Below are 21,351 nucleotides of genomic sequence, written 5' to 3'. Positions count from 1 at the left end.
GCACTCCCGTATCCGTCGGGAGGGAAATGGGGGCTGTCGATCCGACAGCGGCATCCGAGCCACATCCGCCACCGACCTCGCGGCTGGAACGATAAAGGGGCGCTTTGGCCGCGCCCTCAGGAACATTTGTACGTCCGATAAAACGCTCCTCACCCGTTCACACGACCACCCCAAACCCCCATGCAATCTCTACCCCCCTTGACTCCCTCAGCGCCGTGGCTTCCGCCCGAACTCATCGTGACCATTCTCGAGGATGTATGGGCATCCCCTCTCACCACGGCAGAGCGTACAGCGACGTTTCGCAGCGCGTCGCTCGTCAATCGCATGTGGCTCGGCCTCTTTCTCCGCATCGCCCTTAGGCATGCCTACCTTCCCCCCCTCGATGTCTCCACTTATCTGTCACTGCTTCCCGAACGCACAAACGCCGATGCCCATGCGAATCCCTTCACCACGGAAGCGTCGTTCCTGGCCAACAAGATATGTCAATCCCTTACATTCGACGTCGACGGACGCGCGCCAGGAGATGAGCCTATAGGCACCCCGGGCGAGATCAAAATGAACTTCGAGGTGGACACGAGCTCGATATCGACGGTGCTGAACATGGTGTCCACGCTCAACCACCTCCCGAACCTGCGCCACATCTCGCTCCGATATACGAACTGGGGGTACGAAGACGCGTTCGAGCAACTCTCCATCTCCGTCTTCCCTCCCCAAGTGACGTCGCTCTCGATCGAGTACGATGCATGCAGCGCGCACGCGCGCGAGACGTACCCCAAGTCGTTCTACACGCGCCGCCCGCAGCCGTGGGTGACGCTGCCGAGGGTGCGACGACTCGCGATCGCGGGAGCGCCGACGGGGTTCGCGGCGGACATGGTGCAGGTGTGCCCCGAGGTGGAGACGGTCGAGCTGCTGCGTCCAACCCGGGTGGACGAGCTCGCGCCGCTGCCGCCGAGCGTGCGCACGCTCGTGATCCGCCACCCGCACTTCCTCCTCCAGTCGGAGCAGATGCTGTGGTGGAAGTTGGAGGACGCGGTGGCGGACGGGCTGTTTGCGGCGAGAGGCGGACGGGTCATCATACGGGCAGGCACGCCGGATCCACACCTGTTCTGGGATATGCAACGACTATGCAGGAAGCACCACGTCGAGTTGGTTTATGTACGAGAGGACGTTGCGCATGTACGCTTATGATCGAGGGCTGTACTCATTGCCTTCTTGTGTATACACTGCTCCTGACTTTGCGCACGTCTGAGTGGCGACATGAGCGCACGAGACTGAGATGACTCGAAATCATCATATGGAGGGCCCAGACGGAGTGGTTCGACGGTCTGTCGGACGCGGAGGCCGACGGGTTTCGGGAAGCTGTGCGGTGTGGCCAATAGGAGGTCATAACGGGCCGTGTGCTTACATCATCCTGCAGAGACCGGGGCGACTGGGGAGGTACTCAGCCTGAGCGTATCCTATTCAGATGAGAGATGGCGACGATGCCCGCTCCCAGCCCGAGTCCTGCCGCCTCAACTCTCTCCTCGGCCTCCAAACTCGTCCCGACCCCTCGCGCCTTGCGCCTCTCGTCCTCGTCGTCCCCATCCTCCACTGCGATCGCGCCCTACGAACACCTTTCCGCCATACGGAGCACACACTACGCGCCCCACGCGGGATCGTCCAAGGCCATGCATCCGCCACAAAATGTCTGCGACGACAAAGAAGCATGTGGCTTTGCCACCGCCGAGGGCCTTCAAGGATGCCATGAGTGTGCTCAGAAATGCGAAGACGCTTGCACCATATCCTCCGAGCTCACCTCCCAATGCACCGACCAGTGTGTCGTCATCGCCTGCAACGACGCGCATCACAGCAAGTACGTGTGTGAGGATGCATGCGACCAGTTTATCGAAGACTTGCCGTGCGGGAAGGAGTGCTCCGGAGACCTCGAGTGCGCCGCTATCATTGACAGCTTCGTGAGTACCTCCCCGTTTCTTCCATCCGCCCCGTGGGCTTGGCGACTCTCCACACGCGTCCATGCCAATTCTAATTCAATCGTTGTCAGTTAAATAGCCAGTGCTGCACAGACTACTCGTGCCACCCCGCCGACTGCTGCCCCGACCCCTCCGAGATCGGGCGATCGGATTTCCTCTTGCCTGGCTCCAACTTCAACTCTTACTTCGCTGGCGCCTTACATCCGCAAATGCAGCGGGTTCAGCATTTCCCCAACGTCTCCACTTTCCCGCCGTTGGACTCGACCTCATCAACACCACAGTTGGTTCCGACCCAGGTCGTTGATCCTTCTCCCTCCCAATTTACCCAACCTCACCTGTCGCAGGGTATATCCTCCCCCAATTTTACGGGCTTGCCGCCTCCCGTCAGCCTTGACACCCCCCCTCACCAGGAAGCGTGCAAATGGGCGGGATGTAACGCCGTCTTTCGCTCGATGTCGGAGCTCGTCGGGCATGTCAACCTCGAACACTTGCGAAGCGCCCCATCAGCGCCGTTGTCCTCACAGACATCGAGCACCTCGCCAGCGAATGGGGAATCGGTGTTCGGCTCCTGCTTAGACGGCCACCAAGGATGTAATCACCCATTCTTCGATGGCCCGTCGTGCATGTGGGGCGATTGTAATCTTTTCCCCAACGGTCAGCCTGCGCCGGGCCCGTCGAACGGCGACGAGCTTGCTCTGGTCGAGGCGCTTTCCAATCACCTCATGCGCGACCACCTCGGCATCTCGAAGCGGCAGCTCTGTCCCATCGAAGACTTGTTCACGCACGGGGTACTGGAGCCGAGCGCAACCCCCTCTCCCATCTCCGCGCACAGTCCGTCGTCGAGCACGCTGAAGTCGACCCTCGGCACCGCGCCTCTGTCGCCTTCCCCCGAGCACGACTGTGCGTCGTCGGCGTCACATCCATGCCGGTGGAAGGACTGTGGGCAAAACTTCGTGACGTGCGAGGACCTCACGGACCATATCGCTGCGGTGCACGTTGGTGGCGGCCGGGCCCATTACGACTGCCATTGGGAAGGCTGTTCGCGCAATGGCGACCACGGGTTTGCGAGCAAGCAGAAAATATCGAGGCATATGCAGGTGCGTATTCTTTGGTTGTGTTGTGTCGCGCTTACCGGATGCCAATCTCGTCTCCTTCAGAGTCATACCGGCCATCGACCGTTCCAATGCAACGTCTGCCAGCAAAACTTCTCAGAGGCGGCGACTCTGGCCCAGCATATGCGCCGGCATACGCAAGAGAGTGGGTGCCTCTGAGCTCCCCTGATCCTCTCCAAAACTCATTGTCTGCCCCAGAGCCGTATTCATGCGATTTTCCAGGTTGCGGCAAGGCGTTCGCAATTGCCGGCGCACTGACCATCCACAAGAGGACTCACAACGGCAGCAAGCCGTTCAAGTGTTCTTACTGTGACCGGTGCGGCGCTTCTGCGTAGTCGCACATCTGATCATGGCTAATTTTGCGTCGATATCAGCGCCTTCTCCGAGTCATCCAACCTGTCGAAGCATGTAAGCTCTTCGTCAGCCCTCGCTTCTCTCGAGTCATTCCTCACGTCTTGTTGCGATAGCTTCGAACCCACACAGGCGCGAAGCCGTATACGTGCGCGGATCCTAGCTGTAACAAGTCTTTCGCACGACCCGATCAGCTCGCGCGACATAGCAACATTCACAAGCGAAAGCCTGCAGCGGATAGGGCTGCCTCGGCTGAGCTGGTTCCGAGCTAGCTTCGAGTCCTTCGATATTTATTCGGTCGTCGCGTTGCTCATACACGTCCTGCGATGCTTAGTAGATTATACGTCACTATCATGTAGCAACATACTATCGCCTCAAAGCATATCTGCCTCCTCTCCACACATACTGCGTATGGTTGTAAACGAAGGTCGTTTGCCACCATCTTCGTGTACGACTGTCAGTGCATTGGCTCTTCCTGTTGGATGAACACAATCTGGGTCCAACGTCTCTTCAAGATTCAAGGAAGCGAATGGCTGTCCACATAACATCGTAGATTCGTAAAGCCAGCGCCCATTGACGCTGATAGTATTATAATACTCTATTGGTTCTGTGGTACTTATCGTGCACGGTCCTGAGGCTCGTCTAGCTGAGCTCAACGCTGCGGGTGTAGTAGTCTCGATGCCTCCCGCATTTCGAGGCGAGGATACAGGCATGTATGTACAAGCGATGGTCTCGGAGGTTCGACAACCAGCGTACCATGTAATGCTCAGTGCTCACTGAGAGCGCTTTGCAATGGATCCGGATGGCTTATCTGCGACCCGACTTTTGTCGACAACGAGCCGCCCCCGGTATTTGGCCGCAAGCGTAGTACATATACACAACTTGTATTGATCGGAGTTAAACCATGTTCGCATCGTGTGTGCACTTCGAAGGACCGGGTTAACACTCCGATGAGGTCGGGCTTGAGGTCGGGAACCGATTTGGAATTGTAGCTTAGTGTGTCGTTCAAAGGACTTGAACCCCCCGTCGGGGTTGCGTGGCATATCGGCTTCGGCCGTTAAACGGCTGGCCCGAGTCCTCGGAGTATCAAGTGGGCCTAGTGTTTTCGCCAATTCGGAGTCAGTCTTCGTTGTGAGCGGGCTCGGTTAAGCCGTGATGCGACCTAGATCATGTAAATGCAGTGAGTTTGGAGGAGATGCAGATTCAAACGTTCGAGAACACTGCAACAAGTGTAAAAGTGAGATTCATAAGCCGTCTCCGAGTCGGGCCGCCTATGACGTTTGTAATCCGGTCGCTTGTTTTGATACTTCCTATTAGTCACCGTTAAAGGAAGACCGCCCGAAGAAAAGCCTCATAGTAAAGCGACGGTGCGCCATCCGTCGTCCGTCTGTCGCCATCCTCTCCCACTCCCGCCCCCATGGCCCATCTCCGCTGCAACAGCGGATCTGAGGGCTGGGGCCCCGTCTCCGCCTTCCGACCATTCGACCTCACGCTCTGCTTCGAGGAGGGCGCCATCTTCACGTCCCTTCACGCCGTCTTTGTCGTTTGCGCTCTCGCAGCATGTGTGGTTCAGATGCGCGCAGAGGCGCATAAACGGTCAAGAAAAAGCGTGTGGGCTGCACGCGCGAAGCTGGTGAGTTCATAGTCTATTGTTCAATTCCACGCTGTGATGCGGAACGTCCCCGAGGAGACCCAGTCCTGACTTCTTTTGGTCTCGGTCGTGTCAAGCTGCTTCTGTTCCTTGCGTTCGCGGTCGGCTGTGCGAACCTCACCCTCCGTTTCGTCACCAAGTCGCCTGTCACGTTCCTTCCGTCATACGTCCTCGAAATCGCGACACTCCTCATCGCGCCGGTGCTCGCGTATCTCAACCACTACCGCGCGCGGACGTCCTCCTCCATTCTCTTGCTCTTCTGGCCGACATACGCTCTCGCTTTCGCGGTTTGGACACGCACTGCGCTCACCGTCTCTTATGACGCCAATATCCATCTCGTGGCCGCGCGCGGAGCCATCACTGGGCTGGGACTCGTCGCGTGGATTGTTGAATGCTTCGGTCCCGAATTCACGCCAGAGGATGGCCCGGAAGAGCTCATTCACGGTCATGTCGAAAGCCCGCTTCTCACGGCCAACATCTTCAGCAAGTGGGGTTTCGGCTGGATGAATGCTCTCATGCAGAAAGGTGCGAAGGACTACATCACGGAGAAGGACCTGCCCGCCTTGGTGCCTCAGGATGAATCGGCGGTTCTGGGGGAGAAGCTCACGAAGGCCATGCACAAGCAGTACGTAGTTCGCGCTCACCCATTCATTTTGTGGCTGTTCTCATCTGCGCTTCAGCTCGTCTCTGACGATCGCGCTGTTTACGTCGTACGGTGGACCGTATGCCTTCGCATTGTTCCTCAAACTCTTCCAGGACGCACTTGCGTTCCTGCAGCCCCAGCTCCTACGTTGGCTTTTGGCGTATATCGCGGAATACCAGTCGACAAGGTACACTGGCGGAGGACCCACCGCCATCGAAGGCTTCGCGGTCGCGGCTATCATGTTCGTGGCCTCGATGATCCAGACTGTCATTCTGCACCAGGTATGTGCAGTCCGGTCCTGGAAACACGCATGAATGCTCAATTTGGTTGCAGTACTTCCAACACTGTTTCGAGACCGGCATGCGGGTGCGCTCTGGGCTGATCACGGCCATCTACAAGAAGGCTCTGGTGCTGTCCAACGACGGCCGCAGCAGCGCATCTGGGGACATTGTCAACCTCATGTCAGTGGATGCTGCGCGTCTGCAGGATTTCTGCACGTACGGGCTCATCGCGATCTCCGGACCGTTCCAGATCACGCTCGCTTTCATCTCCTTGTACAACATCATGGGGCTTCCGGCATTCGTCGGAGTCGTTGTCATGATCGTGTCGATCCCTTTGAACACGTTCATAGCTCGTATCCTCAAGAATCTCCAAGAGAAGCAGATGAAGAACCGCGACAAGCGGACTCGACTCATGTCGGAGCTGTTGAACAATATCCGCAGGTTCGTGGAGTTTGCGAGGAACTTCTTAACGGCAAACTGACTTTCCATCCAGTATCAAGCTGTATGCGTGGGAGAACGCCTTCATGCGGTGGATCTCCAACGTTCGTAACGACCAAGAGCTCAAGATGTTACGCAAGATCGGTATCTACAATGTGGGCGCTCTGAATGGATAAACGCGAGCGTGACTGACACGTAATCTAGTCGGTGAACATGTCGATGTGGATCGGAGTTCCTCGTACGTCAATGGTGGAACTGTGGGTGCTTGTCAACGATGCTAACCTTGACCGCAGTTGTCGTCGCCTTCAGCTCCTTTGTTGTAGCCGCGTACACTTCGGATGAGCCTTTGACGTCGGACAAGATTTTCCCAGCCATCTCGTTGTACATGCTCCTGCAGTTCCCGCTTGTCATGGTGAGTTCCCCTGGATCGTTCGAGCATTCAATTGCTGACAGTTCTGGTTTAGTTCAGCACGGTCACCAGCAACATGATCGAGGCTGTGGTTTCGATCAAGCGTCTATCGGACTTCTTCGCTGCAGATGAACTGCAAGAGGACGTACGCGCTGTGAAGGCGCAGACCGCTCCGCTTGAGTTTGGTGACGTCGTTGTCTCTGTCAACAAGGGCGAGTTCTCGTGGAACAAGAACGCTGTGACCCCAACTCTGGAGGATATCAACCTTACCGTAAAGAAAGGCGAGCTCGTTGGCGTTCTTGGACGTGTCGGTGCCGGCAAGGTAAGCTTCTCGCAGTTCGCTATACACAGGAGCTGATCACCTTCCAGACGAGCTTGCTGTCGGCTATCATCGGAGAGATGCGTCGCTCCGAGGGAGATGTTCAACTGTTCGGGACGATCTCATATGCCCCTCAAAACCCTTGGTGAGCATTAGTTCCTTGCACTTCTGTCAACAGTGTTCATGGTATTGCATTTAGGATCATGAGCGCAACCATTAAAGAGAATATCTTATTCTCCCACAAATATGATGAAGTATTCTACAATTTAGTATTAGACGGTATGCTTTCTTCCAGACGCTTTTCCTACCACGTCCCGCTTACTCTCAGATTTCAGCATGCGCACTGCGACCTGATTTGGCACTCATGGCCAATGGAGACATGACCGAAGTCGGGGGAAAAGGTGTGTTGTCATCAGACTGCGGGTCTGCGGCTGAGTAAATCTGACCGATCCCCGAACACAGGCATCACGGTGAGCATCAAATGACCCCTTGCACCAGAACACCACTAAGCGTACAATTCGGAACGTAGCTCAGCGGTGGTCAGCGGGCCCGCGTTGCGCTCGCGCGTGCTGTGTATGCTCGAGCTGATCTGTGAGTTTGCATCAATTGGCAGTCTTGTCGAGACTCTCATGGCGACTTTCTCTATCGTGCAGTGTGATCCTCGACGATGTACTTGCAGCCCTCGATTCGCACGTTGCCAAGCATGTCTTTGGTGAGTAGCCGAGGCTTCGAGGTGAAAATTTGTCATAATTCGGATTGTAGAGAACGTCGTCGGGCCGAACGGTCTCCTTGGAACCAAGGCGCGGATTGTGGTCACGAACAGCATCCACTTCTTGAAGCATTTCGATCAAGTCCTCTACATCCGCCGTGGTATCATTCTCGAGAGCGGTACTTACAGCCAGCTTATGTCTGACAAGGGCACTGAAATCCACAAGCTCATGTGCGTATCATGGGGATCTAGATTTGCCGTGTTACTGACGATCCGTCTTCAGCAAGGGACATGGAGGCCCCTCCACCTCATTGTCTGCTTCTGGTGTATCAACTCCTTTCACCACTGACCGTGCGGAGTCACCCGGTTCCTCGAACGGCGACAGTAGCAACAACACTGCTGTCGGTGACGGCCAAGAAGACGTTGAAGAGAAGCTTGACACTGTTAGCAAAGCCCTAGTTCGTCGCAAGTCCTACGGTCGCTCTACCCTTCAGACCGTGGAAGACTCAACGTCTTCGTCCGACGGCGCGAACAAGGAGCACACGGAGCAAGGTCGCGTGAAGCGTGAAGTGTATGTCAAGTACATCGAGGCCGCATCGCGTGCCGGGTTCATGCTCTTCATCGTGTCTGCGATTCTGCAGCAGATCTTCGGCCTCTTGGGTAACAACGCGCTCAGGCAATGGGGTAATCACAATAACGACGCCGGCGACAACGACGGCGCGGGTGTCTATCTTTGGGGCTACGGGGTGTTCTCTCTCATTTCGACGCTGATGAGTGCGCTGTCTGGCATCTTGATTTGGGTCCTTTGCTCCGTGAGGAGCTCAAAGCGTTTGCATGATTCGGTGAGTGTACTCGTCCATATTGATGCCGGCAGCTCTGACTGGGTTTCGTAGATGCTGAGTTCGGTCATGCACGCACCTCTGTCGTTCTTCGAGACCACGCCAACTGGACGGTACGTTTGTGGATTCGTGTTATACATCGCCGCTGTGGACTAATTGTATCCGTAGCATTCTCAACTTGTTCTCTCGCGACACTTATGTCATCGACATGGTCCTCGCGCGGGTCGTTCAGAACACTGTCCGCACTCTCGCTGTGACCGGAACTATCGTCATCGTCATTGGCTACAGCTTCCCTCTCTTCGTACGTTACATCATACTTTCGTGTGTGCTCTCGCTGATCTTCTCCTCATTAGCTGATCTCCGTTCCTGCGCTAACGTGGTTCTACATGCGCGTTATGGTGTACTACCTCTCCACGTCGCGCGAACTCAAGCGTCTCGATGCCGTATCTCGTTCACCCATATTCGCCTGGTTCTCCGAATCCCTGAGCGGTCTGTCGACGATTCGCGCCTTCAACCAACAGCAGCTCTTCGTCGCGAATAACGAGCGCCGCGTCGACCGCAACCAGATTTGCTATCTTCCCTCTATTGCCGTCAATCGGTGGCTGGCGGTGCGACTCGAGTTCGTGGGCGCGACGATCATCTTCATTACCGCCCTGCTCTCGATCGTGGCGTTGGTGACGACTGGGGTGGACGCAGGGTTGGTGGGCTTCGTGCTCTCGTACGCGTTAAGCACAACCGGATCTTTGGTGAGTGCATTATCATCAGGAGTCGCTGTATGAGGTCGCTGACGGGGGTTGATGTGGCGTAGAACTGGCTGGTGCGGTCTGCCAGCGAGGTTGAGCAGAACATCGTCAGTGTGGAGCGTATCCTGCACTACATTGAGCTCGAGCCAGAAGCGCCCTGGGAAGTCGCCGATGTCGTTCCGGAGCAGTGGCCGGCTGAGGGCAAGGTTGAGTTCCGGTACGTTCGTCCGAATGATCGTCGTGTAGTGTGGCGAGACTAAGACTTATCGCAGTAACTACTCCACTCGTTACCGACCCGAGCTCGACTTGGTACTCAAGAACCTAGACATCACTGTTGTACGTCTTCATTGCGTGGCATGCCGAGAGAGGTTTTGCTCACGCTCAATACAGAACCCGCACGAAAAAATCGGTATCGTTGGCCGGACAGGGTCTGGCAAATCAACGACGCTCCTTTCGTTGTTCCGCATTCTGGAACCGTCAGAGGGGACCATCTGTATAGACGGTGTGGACATCACCAACGTCGGATTACATGACCGTGAGTACCATTATATCCTGTCTTGTGTCTTCGGCTCTGAGCTATGTACAGTTCGCTCTGCGATATCAATCGTACCCCAAAGCCCTGATCTGTTCGAAGGAACGATCCGTGACAACATCGACCCCATGGGTGCCTCCACAGACCACGACATCTGGGTGGCCTTGGAGCAGGTATGACAGCTTGTGTGAACTCCGCACCACGAGGTTGATTTAATTGTGCTATTTAGACCCACTTGAAGGCCTTTGTGGAGACTCTCGACGGCGGCCTCGACGCGCCTGTCAGGGAAGGCGGCTCTTCGCTTTCTTCGGGCCAGAGGCAGCTGCTCTGCTTTGCGCGGGCGCTCCTACGCAAGTCGAGGATCCTGGTTCTCGATGAGGGTGAGTGGCCTCGGCCCCGGTGGTGCTTGCGGTTGAACTGAGCTTGCCACAGCGACGTCTGCGGTGGATCTCGACACGGACATGGCCATTCAAGAGATCATCCGGGGCCCGCAGTTCGCCAAAGTCACCATGCTCACCATTGCGTATGTGGCGAGTTTATCTGGCGGTGGGAATGTTTTTAACAGGAAGTGCGTCTTTGCGTGCAGGCACCGGGTGAACACGATCTTGGAGTCAGACCGTGTGCTCGTGCTCGATGCAGGGAAGGTGAGTGGAGTGTGCCTTTTCGTCCTCTGGGCGCGACGACTGAAGCGCCTGCGTAGGTGATCGAGTTCGACACGCCAAAGGCGCTGTTGGCGAACAAGGACAGCGCATTCTATTCGCTGGCTGCGGAGGCGGGTCTTGCGTGAGGTGCGGTGTGCTGGGAAGAGTCTTGGGTCGCTGCTTTAGACGAGTAAATAGATGTAGAGCCCTCATAATTCTCGATGCAGTCAACTGTGCTGCGGAGCAAAATGGCCGCGGCGGGACCCGGAACAAGCGAGGGCCCGAAAGGCGGTGGGGCGGTGACATCACCAGGGTCGAGCACTTGAGCGGATCTTGATCTGATCTCGCGCAGATTCTCTTGTCTGGTGTCTCGCCGCGCGAGCTGAGACGCGTCTGTCGCAGACAAGCATGAAGTAAGTCTATTCTTACAGGGGCGGATGCAGCGGCAGCTGCGGGGTTCCAGCCACCCACACACAAAAGAAAACGGGGGCGCCGTTTGAGCAGCGGTTGCCGCGAATGGTCGCGAATCCGTCTGTCGGGATCAAATTCACCTCGCGTCCCACCGACCGCCGGTCCCCCCGTTTGCTCTCTTGCTTCAATCCTCGGCCCTGCCTTCTCTGCCACGTCCACGCCCCCCTCCCCCTCACGCTCTTTAACCCTCACGCCCCCACGCCCCGACCCCACGTCCCGCTGCACCCACGAGCTTCGCGCTCGCTAATATTCCACTATGGCCCCAACGCGGTCTGACCAAGAAATTGGGCTCTCCATTATTGACCAAAAGGACCCTCGCCCGTTCAACGACCGCATCGTCCCCGACATCGTCCATCACCCCAAGGCCGACGTTGACCGTGACCAGATCGCCAAGCCCGTCGACGGCACCTCCTCCGACTCGGACTCCACCGTCACCGACCTCTCCGACCAGTTCGACTGGGATGCGGAGGAGGACGCGAAGTCGGCACACATCGCCGCCTCCATCAAGGCGAAGCGCGGCCGCCGAGTCTACCAGGCCTTCCTCAAGCTCCCCCGCCTCTTCCGTGTCCTCCTTGTCGGCATCCTCGGTGCAGGCGTGCTCATTACCCCCCTCATCGTCGTCACCTTCCGCTTCTCGGACAGCCCGGTCAAAAGCCATGCATACGTGTGGTCGCTTTGGCTCACCATAGCCTGGGCGGCTGGTATCGCAACCTACATCATCGTCGATGCCATTCCACACCTCGTCCTCGTTATCCTTCGCGTTGCCGGCTACAAGATTGAACGTATGCGCGTGACCATCGAGGTGAGTTTCTTCATACCCCGGTCTTCCGGTCCTCGCTCGTCCTACCTCCATCCCTCTGCTGCTTCGGCGGCGGTTCGCGCGAAGTCGCAGTCGAATGTTTTGGCTTAACACCCTGCGCGGTGGAAATCGACCATGTTGTATCTTGCGTATATGAACAATCACTGAACGGGTGCACATTTGCAGCTCATTGCGGCCATTCGTGGCTGGCTCAAGCTCGCTCTCGATGTCGCATGGCTATGGATATCGCTCTCGGTCATTCGCGCCCTCCTCAACCCGCCCGGGTCTTACTGGACTATTGTCAATCGGGTTGTACAGGTGTGTTCCATGACCTTGATGCTTTCTTGCCCCGCTAAGTGCATGTTCCTCCGCAATTCTAGGCCTTATTTGCGCTTGCCATGCTCGTTCTTGTCGAGAAGATCTTCCTGCGTTATGTCGCGATCAACTTCCACCGGAAGGCGCTCGCGGACCGCATCGCGGAGAACCAGCTCGGCCTCCGCGCTCTTGACCGGCTCTCGAATGCGCAGCCGACGCCTAAGAAACAACCATACAACGGCAAGAAGGGCCACCGCTCGCGCGGGTCTAGCCTCGACATGCTCGGCATGGCCAACGGCAACGGCGAAAAGGGGACGGGTTCCGCCTCCGGCTCGCGCGCGGTGTCTCCGACGGAAGCGAAGGAACAGCAGAAGCGCCGCAGCAAGAAGGCAAGGCGGAATATGGTCGCGGCGGTCATCGTCGACCAGCTCGGAGGTGCGCTCGAGCAGGTCACTCAGGACCAGTTCGGATCGCTCGCGAGTGCGGGGAAGTTGGCAAGGAAGCTGTTCAGCACGCTGAGCGATGTACACCCGGCGAGGAAGTACCTCATCGTCGACGGTGAGTGACAACATGTGCTGCGTGTTCTGCGTTGACTGACTGCGGGTGTTTAGACTTTTACCCTTACTTCCCGACTACTGCGGATGCCGTAAGTCTTCTATAAGAATATAGTCAAGCTGCCTGGCTGATGTTGTTTTGGTCGTGTCACAGCACGCCGCCTTTGCTCTTTTTGACAAGGATGGTAACGGTGACATTTCTAAGAAGGAAATGCGCGAGGCTGTTCGCCGTATCTATCGCGAACGCAAGGCTCTCACCGCCAGTCTGAAGGATGTCGGTTCGGCGGTTGCAAAACTTGATGCGGTCATGCTGGGGGCCGTGTTCCTCATCTTCATCTTCATCGCCTTGCTCATCTTCAACCGAACCAACTCGATTGCATCGCTCGTCCCGCTTGCCACCATCATCGTCGGTTTCTCGTTCATATTCGGAAATTCTGCCGCTCAGCTGTTCCAGTCGGTCAGTACAGACCCTCTTTGAACTGTTCGCAATGGCTGACCTCTTCAACCCTCTAGCTCATCTTCATCTTCTCCACTCACGTGTTCGACGTTGGAGACCTGGTTGTGATTGACGACCAACCTCTCGTCGTCCGCGAGTTCGGCCTCTTTGCAACCACCTTCCGCCGTGTGGATGGAATGGAAATTGTTGCACCCAACTCTCTCCTCTCTAGCTCGAAGCTCGTGCACAACCTCCGTCGCTCCAACTCGATGTGGGAGTCAACGGAGCTCATGATCGCCTACGACACCCCTCTCGAGCTGATCGAGCAACTTCGGACGAAGCTCCAGGCCTACGTCGCTGCCAACAACCGCGAGTGGTCTAACTGCGCGGTCAACATCGACAAAATGGAGTACCAAAACGCAATTTTCGTCATCGTCGCGATGGAGCACCGCCCGAACTGGCAGGACTGGGGAGGACGTTGGGTGCGCCGCAACGGCTTTATGCGCAACCTCAAGACCTGTCTCGAGGAGCTCGATATCCGGTACACCAATCCCCTCCAACCCTACATTGTTCCTCGTGGCGGATCCGGGAGCGTACCTTTCCTCGACGTCCCGCCCAGCCCGCGCTCGGGAAGCGGGGGTCGCAGGGGGTCCCCTCAGATGAGCCGCGAGACGCTCGGCAATGCAGGTTTCTTCGAGGCGGGCCCAATGGGCCGCTCACCGTCGCGCAGCTTGCGTCCAAGTGGTGATATGTTCTGAGCGTTCAATCCCGGACGCTCGTATCGGCCTATGCGCCTCGGGCAGGCGGAGGCAGAGGTGGTGTGGTTGTATATATATTGGTGGTGGAGTTCACTTCTTTCATGGTCCTGTTCATCTCTTCTCGTCTCCCACACATGCTCCGCTGTGGCATGTGTCTGCACGGCGTGCCCACGCGTCTGTCGCACTGTACTGCAAATCGCTACACCCAAATGCTCCCCTTATTCCGTCAATATCGGCTGGTGGCAGCTCCCTGCTGCGCACGCCGTCTGCGCCCTGCTCACACGTACTAGTAGAATACGATTGTTACTCTGGCATATCGCCATACGCATATTTTAGATGCCCCTCGTCACGACCACGCTTTTACGTCCAGTTTGCCGTGCATATCTCCGCACGCGCGGTTGTATACGTCACCAATGAAGGACGTTGCTGTTGCTTTGAACCCCATGCCGGCTTCGTTGGATTCAGCCTGTGCTCGGTGCGTCGCCTGCAACTACGAGCCGGCCTACTAACCTGGTTTTTTGTAGATCCATTCGAACATTTTCGTTCGAACTGAGGACCAAACCACAAGGAAGCCGTCCTCATTCACTCACGCCAATCATTCCATCAAGCTAATGTCGCTAGATATATCTAGGTCATAACGACAGCACCCACGAGCCGGGGGCTTGGTGGGTGGAGTGAAAACGTCCGATAGCTGCGCTCTGTGTTCACTCACCGGGTATTCGCCGACTGAAGCTAGCTGGCGAGGGTCCTCAGATGACGCAGGACACAAGAAGTCCGCGTCTATGTCAACAAAGTGAGCATGAAATGTGCGCCGCTTCTTCCCAGGCTGACCACGTTCGCCAGTCCTACGTCGGGGTGATTGGCTCGCCTACTATCCCATCTCTCGCGGGCAGTAATCGGGTCTTGGTGAGTCGCTCCGCTCCAGTCCCATCGTTACTCACGCTCTTCAGAGTAATCAGGGCGTTGAGGGCGTGAGGGATTGCGAGTCTTGGTGGGTCGTCGCGTCGGCAGACCCGGTCCCTCGTCGGTCTCTCGCTGCCCGGGAACACCTCGGTGGCTGTTGCAAGAGTACGTTGGCACGTCCTACAATGTACTCACCTGCTTGGAACAACAGTGCACCGTCATTGTTGGGCTTGTCATCTGGGCGCAGAGCTCACACCCGCCGCCGTCGCGATCCACGTTAATAACCGGGTATTTTCCGCCAAGAGAGTATACATGCTGCCCCGTAGCTCCCCACAGCGACATCGGTTCTCCAGTCGCCCTCTCAGACGCCATACACCATGTTCCCTACCACCGCCCTCATTTCGCTATCCTTCCTCGCCATCGCCTTCGGGCAGCAAGTCGGCAAGCTCACCACAGAGTCGCACCCGGCGCTGACCGTGCAGGAGTGCTCGGCTGGCGGCTCGTGCACCACCCTCCGGCGGTCGATCACGCTCGACTCGAACTGGCGCTGGCTCCACGATATCGACAGCAGCACGAACTGCTACACCGGCAACGAGTGGGACACGGCGCTCTGTCCAGACGGCACGACGTGCGTGGCCAACTGCGCGCTCGATGGCGCCGACTACTCCGGTCTGTGTCTGCACCTTCTCAGTGCGGTTCGAATTGTTGCTCACGCTGGCTGGTCGCAGGCACGTACGGGATCACCGCGGGCTCGAACTCGCTCACGCTCAAGTTCGTGACCCACGGCCCGTACTCGACCAACATCGGCTCACGCGTGTACCTGCTCGACGGGGACGACTCGACGTACCAGCTGTTCAAGCTGAAGAGCCAGGAGTTCACGTTCGACGTCGACATGTCGAACCTCCCGTGCGGCCTCAACGGCGGGCTCTACTTCGTCGAGATGGACAAGGACGGCGGGCTCTCGCGCTTCTCTGGGAACAAGGCCGGGGCCGCGTACGGCACCGGCTACTGCGACACGCAATGCCCGCACGACATCAGGTTCATCAACGGCGAGGTGCGTGTGTGCTCCCGCTCCAAGGCGTTGGGGTCGTCCGCTGACGCTGCTCTCGTGCGCAGGCCAACGTCGAGGGCTGGGTCCCGTCGGACAACGACTCGAACGCGGGCGCGGGCACGTACGGCGCGTGCTGCAACGAGATGGACATCTGGGAGGCCAACTCGCAGGCCGCGGCGCTCACGCCGCACGTGTGCACGGTCTCGGAGCAGACGCGGTGCTCGGGCACGGCGTGCGGCGACGGCGACCAGCGCCACGAAGGCGTGTGCGACAAGGACGGCTGCGACTTCAACTCGTGGCGGATGGGCGACCAGACGTTCCTCGGGCCCGGGCTCGCGGTCGACACCCGCTCCAAGTTCACGGTCGTGACGCAGTTCGTCACCGCGGACAACACGACGAGCGGGGCATTGACGGAGATCCGCCGGCTGTACGTCCAGGACGGGGCGTACGACTCGATCACGGACGACTTCTGCGTCGCGCAGAAGACCACGTTCCGGGACACGAACACGTTCTCGCAGATGGGCGGGCTCAAGACGATGGGCGACGCGTTCGCGGACGGGATGGTGCTCGTGATGAGCATCTGGGACGACCACGCCGCGCACATGCTCTGGCTTGACAGCGACTACCCCACGGACGCGGATCCGAGCACGCCGGGGGTCTCGCGCGGGCCGTGTGCGACGACGTCGGGCGTTCCGACCGGCGTCGAGGCCAACAGCCCTGGCGCGAGCGTGACGTTCTCCAACATCAAGTTTGGCCCCATTGGCTCGACCTTTGCATCCTAGGTGGGTCGGTCAGTTCTTTCCGCCACCTCGCATACTGACTTGCCAATTCAGGGCAAGAGAACGGAATTGGACAGGATGTGACCGTTTCTGATCGCAAAAGGCTGGTAATGTTGTAAGGCGCTTCGGAAATGTACGAATTGCACCGATAGCCAACGTTGTCGTCCATGTATGCACTGTATATGTCTGATTCCATGACATGAAACCGATGTCGAGTGGGTATAAGGATAATCTACAGGAAGAAAGTCCGCCTTGTGGTCTCGAGCTCTGGCTGCGATACAGGTTGACATGTAAGAAGAGGGCGTTTGATAGTCGCAGTGGACGACGACATACCTTCCACATCCAGAGATACTCGTCCTCCGTAGGCGGAAGTACTTCCTTCCGTTCGACAGGTCTTAAGTCGTCGCCCTCCTTCATCTCAGCATCTGTAGGCTCCGGCTCGTCGTCGTCTACGTCAAACTCGAGTGGTTTTGCCGGGGCGCCCAGGGCTTTCACCGCTGGGAGGCCCTTTTTCATATAGCGAAGCTTCAAAGTAAAGCGCGGTCCAATCTCCTGAAGTGCTACTTTCTCCGGCGAACGGAAAGCATAGCTGTGGTCGAGAGCAACAGTCGGCATATGAAAAAAAAAAAAAAAGCAGAACTATAGGTCATACCGATGACGCCTGAAGAACAAGAAATCTCGCTGGTTGTGCAGAGTGACTACTTGACGGCCTTGGAATTCGGGCATTGGTGGGAAGAGTGTTTGGAAGAGACGGCCGACGGTGTGCCCTAACCGGGTCACAAAGCCGTTCAAGACCAGTTCCGGAAAATGTGCGGAAGACCGTGCATGTCCCTACGGGGTCTGCGTGAGAACAAGTTCGATAGCGTGAAGTCGACTAGACGTACTGATATCCTTTGCGAAAGCTGAATGGATGTGAGCTTGAAGTAGGCGGTAGGGCCATCGGGCAGGTGGACCATGGTGATCGCATCTGCACGCAAGGTCAATACTTTACGCGTGACGACAGAGCGGAGGCAAGTTACTGGGCTTCTTCATGTCCTCGTTGACCACTATGAGATGGCTGTATCCACGATTCGCCGCCCAACCCGCGATGCGGCCCATCTCAAAGCCCTTGCCCTTCTTTCGCCTAATAAATTCTGCCCCAGGAAACACGCCCACAATCTCGTCACAAAAGTCATATGTCGTCCGAGTCGATTTCGGCGAGGTCGTGATGAGGACCTTCGGGGGAATGCTGGGGTCCAGGACACCCGAGAAGTAGGCGGCGAAGGGATCTGCAGCCAAGTCGGCGGCAGTTTCATCTTCTGGCTGCACACCTGATTCTGCAGCAGCATTTGGAGCTTCAGCGCTCTCAGATGGCGCATTGGATGGACCGGCTTCGGGCTCGGTAGGTGCAGTAGGGTTGGCGGTGAGGAAGGAAGGGTCATATTCGCGAGAGTTATCTAGCGTGCGAGGAACATTTTGAGCTAGGCGTTTCTGCAGATACACCTCAGCTGCATGTTCACGGCAGACGTATCCGCACTCATGGGCGCACCTTTTTGAGGAGTGGGTCGTCTACCTCAAGCTTCGCCTGCGCGAGCCTCCGCTTGAGTTTGTCTTGCCGTTTTTCCTTCTTGCGCTTGTTCGCGATTTCCTCGCGCTTGATTTTATTTTTGATCAACGACGGCTCAAACCGACTGGCGGGCATTTTGGGCGAACGCGCGGACGAAGAGGAGGGAAGATTTGGGACAGAGTGGAGAATGCGCGAGGGACGGAGACGCAGTGCGCGCGTCCCAAAATCTGGAGAGAGAGTGGGCGGCAAGCAGTTCTCACGCTACCCACTCTCCCTCGCCACGACCGCCGACGACCACGACACGTCCCCCCATGGCCTTTCCTCGGAGACCGCAGGTGCTTTCCCTCTGCCTCCTCCTTCTCTTCGCCGCCACCGCCGCAAACGCCCTTCACTTCTACCTCGACACGAACGAGAAGCGATGTTTCATTGAAGAGCTCCCGACCGACACCGTAGTCGAAGGTGCGTGCTATGTGGCATCAGTACACCTGACACGGAGCTGACCTGCGTTCGCCGCGAGATAGGGCACTACACGGCCCTGGAGTGGTCAGAGTCAGAGCAGAAGTATGTGGACAACGCCAATCTCGGAATCCTCGTTGAGGTCGACGTGAGTCGCATAACCGCATCCGTCCATCCGTCCTAGTCTGCATACTCATCTCTCTCTGTCGCGTATCGTCGTATATAGGAGATCGAGACGGGGCACAATGTCGTGAAGACCCGCGGGCCGTCCGACAGCCGCTTCACGTTTACCTCGCACGACTCGGGCGACCACTCCATATGCCTTTCGTCCAACTACGGTACCTCCTGGTTCACGAACTCGCACATCCGCCTCCACCTCGACATCGTCATCGGCACCACCAAGACAAACGAGGAGCACGACCGCTCGCACGTCTCGGAGCTCTCCCAGAAGCTTCGCGACCTGAACATGAAGCTCGAGGACATCCGTCGTGAGCAGCAGTACCAGCGCGAGCGCGAGTCCGCGTTCCGCGACCTCTCCGAGGTCACCAACTCACGCACGGTGTGGTACACGGTCGCACAGATCGGCGTGCTAATCGCGACGTGCATATGGCAGATGAGGCATCTCAAGGTGTGTTCATGAACCGTTCTGTGACCACATCATGCTCAGGCGACTCCCCTTCATAGAAATTCTTCGAGGAGAGGAAAATGCACTAGTACACTCTCGTCGGTGTTCGTATGATTATATATTATTGGGTTGGAATCTGCATCTGCTGTGTGTCCATGCGAGGAAGGAGGCGCAGACAAGGGTGCAGACAGTGCGCAAAATAACAGACGTCCTGTGTTCTCATTCTCGAATACGCCTCTCGAAGGCCCGTGCTATCGCCACTCCCAGCTCAGTCTGTCCGCCAGAGATAGTGGTTGCGGGACCTAGACGCAAATATGCTTTGACACTACTCCTCCTCGGGCAAAGACCGTCCTCCTAGGGGCGTGGCGCCGGCGCCTAGACCGCCCGGCTCTGAGCCGCGTACTATTGGCATTCTAGACCCATTTATCGGACGTGGAGGGTGTATGATATCGAACTCTCTCGGCTGGCGCTGGCTCTTATCACTCCGGGTGTTTAAGAGAGTTCGACACACCCTCCACGTCCGATAAATGGGTCTAGAATGAGAGCACACGGCTCAGAGTGCGGGTCGCAGCTCCACTTATTCTCGGGTCATGCTATCCTTGGCCCACATAGACTTGCCGGAGGTCTTGAACTGCTGCTCAGACCACCATACAATTTTAGCCAAATGCGTTGAAGGGAAACACGATTTGTGTTCGGCAACGCAAATTCCAGGACCCTGGAAACTTGTCTGGGCGGGGGGGTTTGAGGGGTGGTGTACTCTGGCACTTGAGTTCCCGCCGCAACTCTGGGTCACATCCGGACGGTCTGAGAGCGTTTCACCAGATACATAAATGCACTCGGGAGCGGCCCAACTTTAGCTAGAACTTTCCCCTCTTCTCTTCAGTACTTCACTGCTCGTACAACACCATGTACGTGCACAATGTGTGCATGGTACAGTCCGACCCCGTTAATTCACATTTCTCCGTTAGGTGTCGCACAGTCACTTCGTATGGCACTCACTACCAAGGATGCGGATGCTGGGTCAACAGAGGCGAGACTTATACGGTGGAGTGCGAAGCCAAAGGCACTAATGAATGCAAGAGTGAGTGTCCTCACACTGCTGAGCTCATCAGGATAGTAGCGACTGACAATCATCCTTTCTGCAGTTACGACCGAAAAGATTTCCCGTCTTGAGTCGCCCTACGGCTGTGGAGGAGGCACCAGCGGCTGCGACAGCAAGGGGGATTAACTATGCTCATGCCAGTATTACAATCATCCCCGATCAATCGAAGCGAGACTGCTGTACGCGCATTGCATTCACATGCCCGGTATGAACAACTAGTTTTACGCTGCCCCGTTGGCATCTGTTGCGCGTACCCAACATCGATCCAAGCGACATATGGATTAGATGAGACTCAAAAGCTGTGATGCACGTGCAGTGCTGGAGCATCGAATATTGCGCGACACGAGCAACTTACAGCACTCCTTGTTCCTGTGGAACGCTTCTCGCACAACCAAGTGTACAGGCATTTGTGGAGGATCCAGTCAACGGTGCTGGAGGGAGGAAAGGGAGCGCACCTCAACTTTGACGCCAGCACGCAAAAGCGTCTTTCCCCCGCGCGCGGCGTCGTCAGCGCCCGTTTCTTGAGGCGGTTCATGACCTCCCGCTGCTCCCGATCTGCAGTTGTCGTGTGGAAGCCGACGAATAGCCGGCGGGATCAAGCTTAAAATATTGAGGACCGAACTCGGGAAATGCGAATCATGGCTGCGCGAATATGTAGGTGAGCTCGGCACGGTCGAGTAAAGTGCGAGTGCGGCCTACCGGATCGAGCAGGCGTATGGCCACGCGTTGAGTGTAGACTTGGTTGGTGTTGCTCATCCGTGCCGTCGGTGTGATCTCGTAGCCACACTGGTAGCAGAAGCCTGCGGCTTCAGAGCGTGCGCGCATCACTTGCACTCGAGCGTCGGCTGGGATGAGAGAGAGAAAGCGCAGGGATCAAGTATCAATGAGACCCGGTCATGACGCAGTCAATGTCTGGTG

General features: G+C 57.1%; 8 protein-coding genes across 8 annotated transcripts; 6 read left to right on the top strand and 2 right to left on the bottom strand.

Annotated features, from left to right (window-relative positions):
- Positions 1-180: 180 nt before the first annotated feature.
- BXZ73DRAFT_89396 (uncharacterized protein) lies at positions 181-1,188 on the top strand (the record flags this gene model as incomplete). The annotated part of the gene is made up of 1 exon (XM_048025256.1): positions 181-1,188. The coding sequence occupies one exon, from the start codon at positions 181-183 to the stop codon at positions 1,186-1,188; it is 1,008 nt and encodes a 335-aa protein (XP_047878910.1).
- A 479-nt stretch (positions 1,189-1,667) lies between these two features.
- Positions 1,668-3,705, top strand: BXZ73DRAFT_45159 (uncharacterized protein; the record flags this gene model as incomplete). Its single annotated transcript, XM_048019461.1, has 6 exons — positions 1,668-1,952; positions 2,042-3,067; positions 3,128-3,227; positions 3,281-3,398; positions 3,457-3,490; positions 3,550-3,705. 6 exons carry the CDS (start codon positions 1,668-1,670, stop codon positions 3,703-3,705), a joined length of 1,719 nt encoding a protein of 572 aa, XP_047878909.1.
- A 1,145-nt stretch (positions 3,706-4,850) lies between these two features.
- Positions 4,851-10,784, top strand: BXZ73DRAFT_100371 (metal resistance protein YCF1; the record flags this gene model as incomplete). The annotated part of the gene is made up of 27 exons (XM_048014558.1): positions 4,851-5,066; positions 5,162-5,709; positions 5,765-6,008; positions 6,061-6,449; positions 6,502-6,601; positions 6,651-6,684; positions 6,740-6,858; positions 6,911-7,177; positions 7,225-7,319; positions 7,374-7,453; positions 7,510-7,575; positions 7,637-7,644; positions 7,704-7,765; positions 7,828-7,886; positions 7,937-8,114; positions 8,167-8,725; positions 8,777-8,835; positions 8,891-9,023; positions 9,076-9,468; positions 9,531-9,682; positions 9,738-9,801; positions 9,856-10,000; positions 10,052-10,170; positions 10,227-10,377; positions 10,430-10,520; positions 10,584-10,641; positions 10,698-10,784. 27 exons carry the CDS (start codon positions 4,851-4,853, stop codon positions 10,782-10,784), a joined length of 4,476 nt encoding a protein of 1,491 aa, XP_047878908.1.
- A 581-nt stretch (positions 10,785-11,365) lies between these two features.
- On the top strand, positions 11,366-13,971 carry BXZ73DRAFT_45244 (Mechanosensitive ion channel-domain-containing protein; the record flags this gene model as incomplete). Its single annotated transcript, XM_048019473.1, has 6 exons — positions 11,366-11,911; positions 12,095-12,226; positions 12,289-12,781; positions 12,835-12,869; positions 12,932-13,234; positions 13,291-13,971. The coding sequence occupies 6 exons, from the start codon at positions 11,366-11,368 to the stop codon at positions 13,969-13,971; spliced, it is 2,190 nt and encodes a 729-aa protein (XP_047878907.1).
- A 1,280-nt stretch (positions 13,972-15,251) lies between these two features.
- BXZ73DRAFT_45243 (cellobiohydrolaseI) lies at positions 15,252-16,707 on the top strand (the record flags this gene model as incomplete). The annotated part of the gene is made up of 3 exons (XM_048019472.1): positions 15,252-15,543; positions 15,603-15,928; positions 15,991-16,707. The coding sequence occupies 3 exons, from the start codon at positions 15,252-15,254 to the stop codon at positions 16,705-16,707; spliced, it is 1,335 nt and encodes a 444-aa protein (XP_047878906.1).
- A 229-nt stretch (positions 16,708-16,936) lies between these two features.
- On the bottom strand, positions 16,937-18,385 carry BXZ73DRAFT_45222 (Brix-domain-containing protein; the record flags this gene model as incomplete). Its single annotated transcript, XM_048019469.1, has 6 exons — positions 16,937-16,975; positions 17,038-17,293; positions 17,357-17,535; positions 17,589-17,671; positions 17,724-18,174; positions 18,233-18,385. The coding sequence occupies 6 exons, from the start codon at positions 18,383-18,385 to the stop codon at positions 16,937-16,939; spliced, it is 1,161 nt and encodes a 386-aa protein (XP_047878905.1).
- Positions 18,386-18,561: 176 nt separating this feature from the next.
- Positions 18,562-19,420, top strand: BXZ73DRAFT_45343 (emp24/gp25L/p24 family/GOLD-domain-containing protein; the record flags this gene model as incomplete). Its single annotated transcript, XM_048019498.1, has 4 exons — positions 18,562-18,709; positions 18,772-18,854; positions 18,933-19,334; positions 19,391-19,420. 4 exons carry the CDS (start codon positions 18,562-18,564, stop codon positions 19,418-19,420), a joined length of 663 nt encoding a protein of 220 aa, XP_047878904.1.
- A 1,649-nt stretch (positions 19,421-21,069) lies between these two features.
- BXZ73DRAFT_45364 (uncharacterized protein) lies at positions 21,070-21,279 on the bottom strand (the record flags this gene model as incomplete). Its single annotated transcript, XM_048019503.1, has 1 exon — positions 21,070-21,279. A coding segment is annotated over one exon (210 nt), but the record flags the coding sequence as incomplete, so codon positions are not given.
- Positions 21,280-21,351: the final 72 nt, after the last annotated feature.

Source organism: Epithele typhae (genome assembly GCF_022376455.1).
Source record: "Epithele typhae strain CBS 203.58 chromosome Unknown BXZ73scaffold_17, whole genome shotgun sequence".
In the NCBI taxonomy this organism is placed as follows: domain Eukaryota; kingdom Fungi; phylum Basidiomycota; class Agaricomycetes; order Polyporales; family Epitheliaceae; genus Epithele; species Epithele typhae.
Note: the sequence above shows the minus strand (reverse complement) of the source record. Positions and strands in the feature narration are given on the sequence as shown.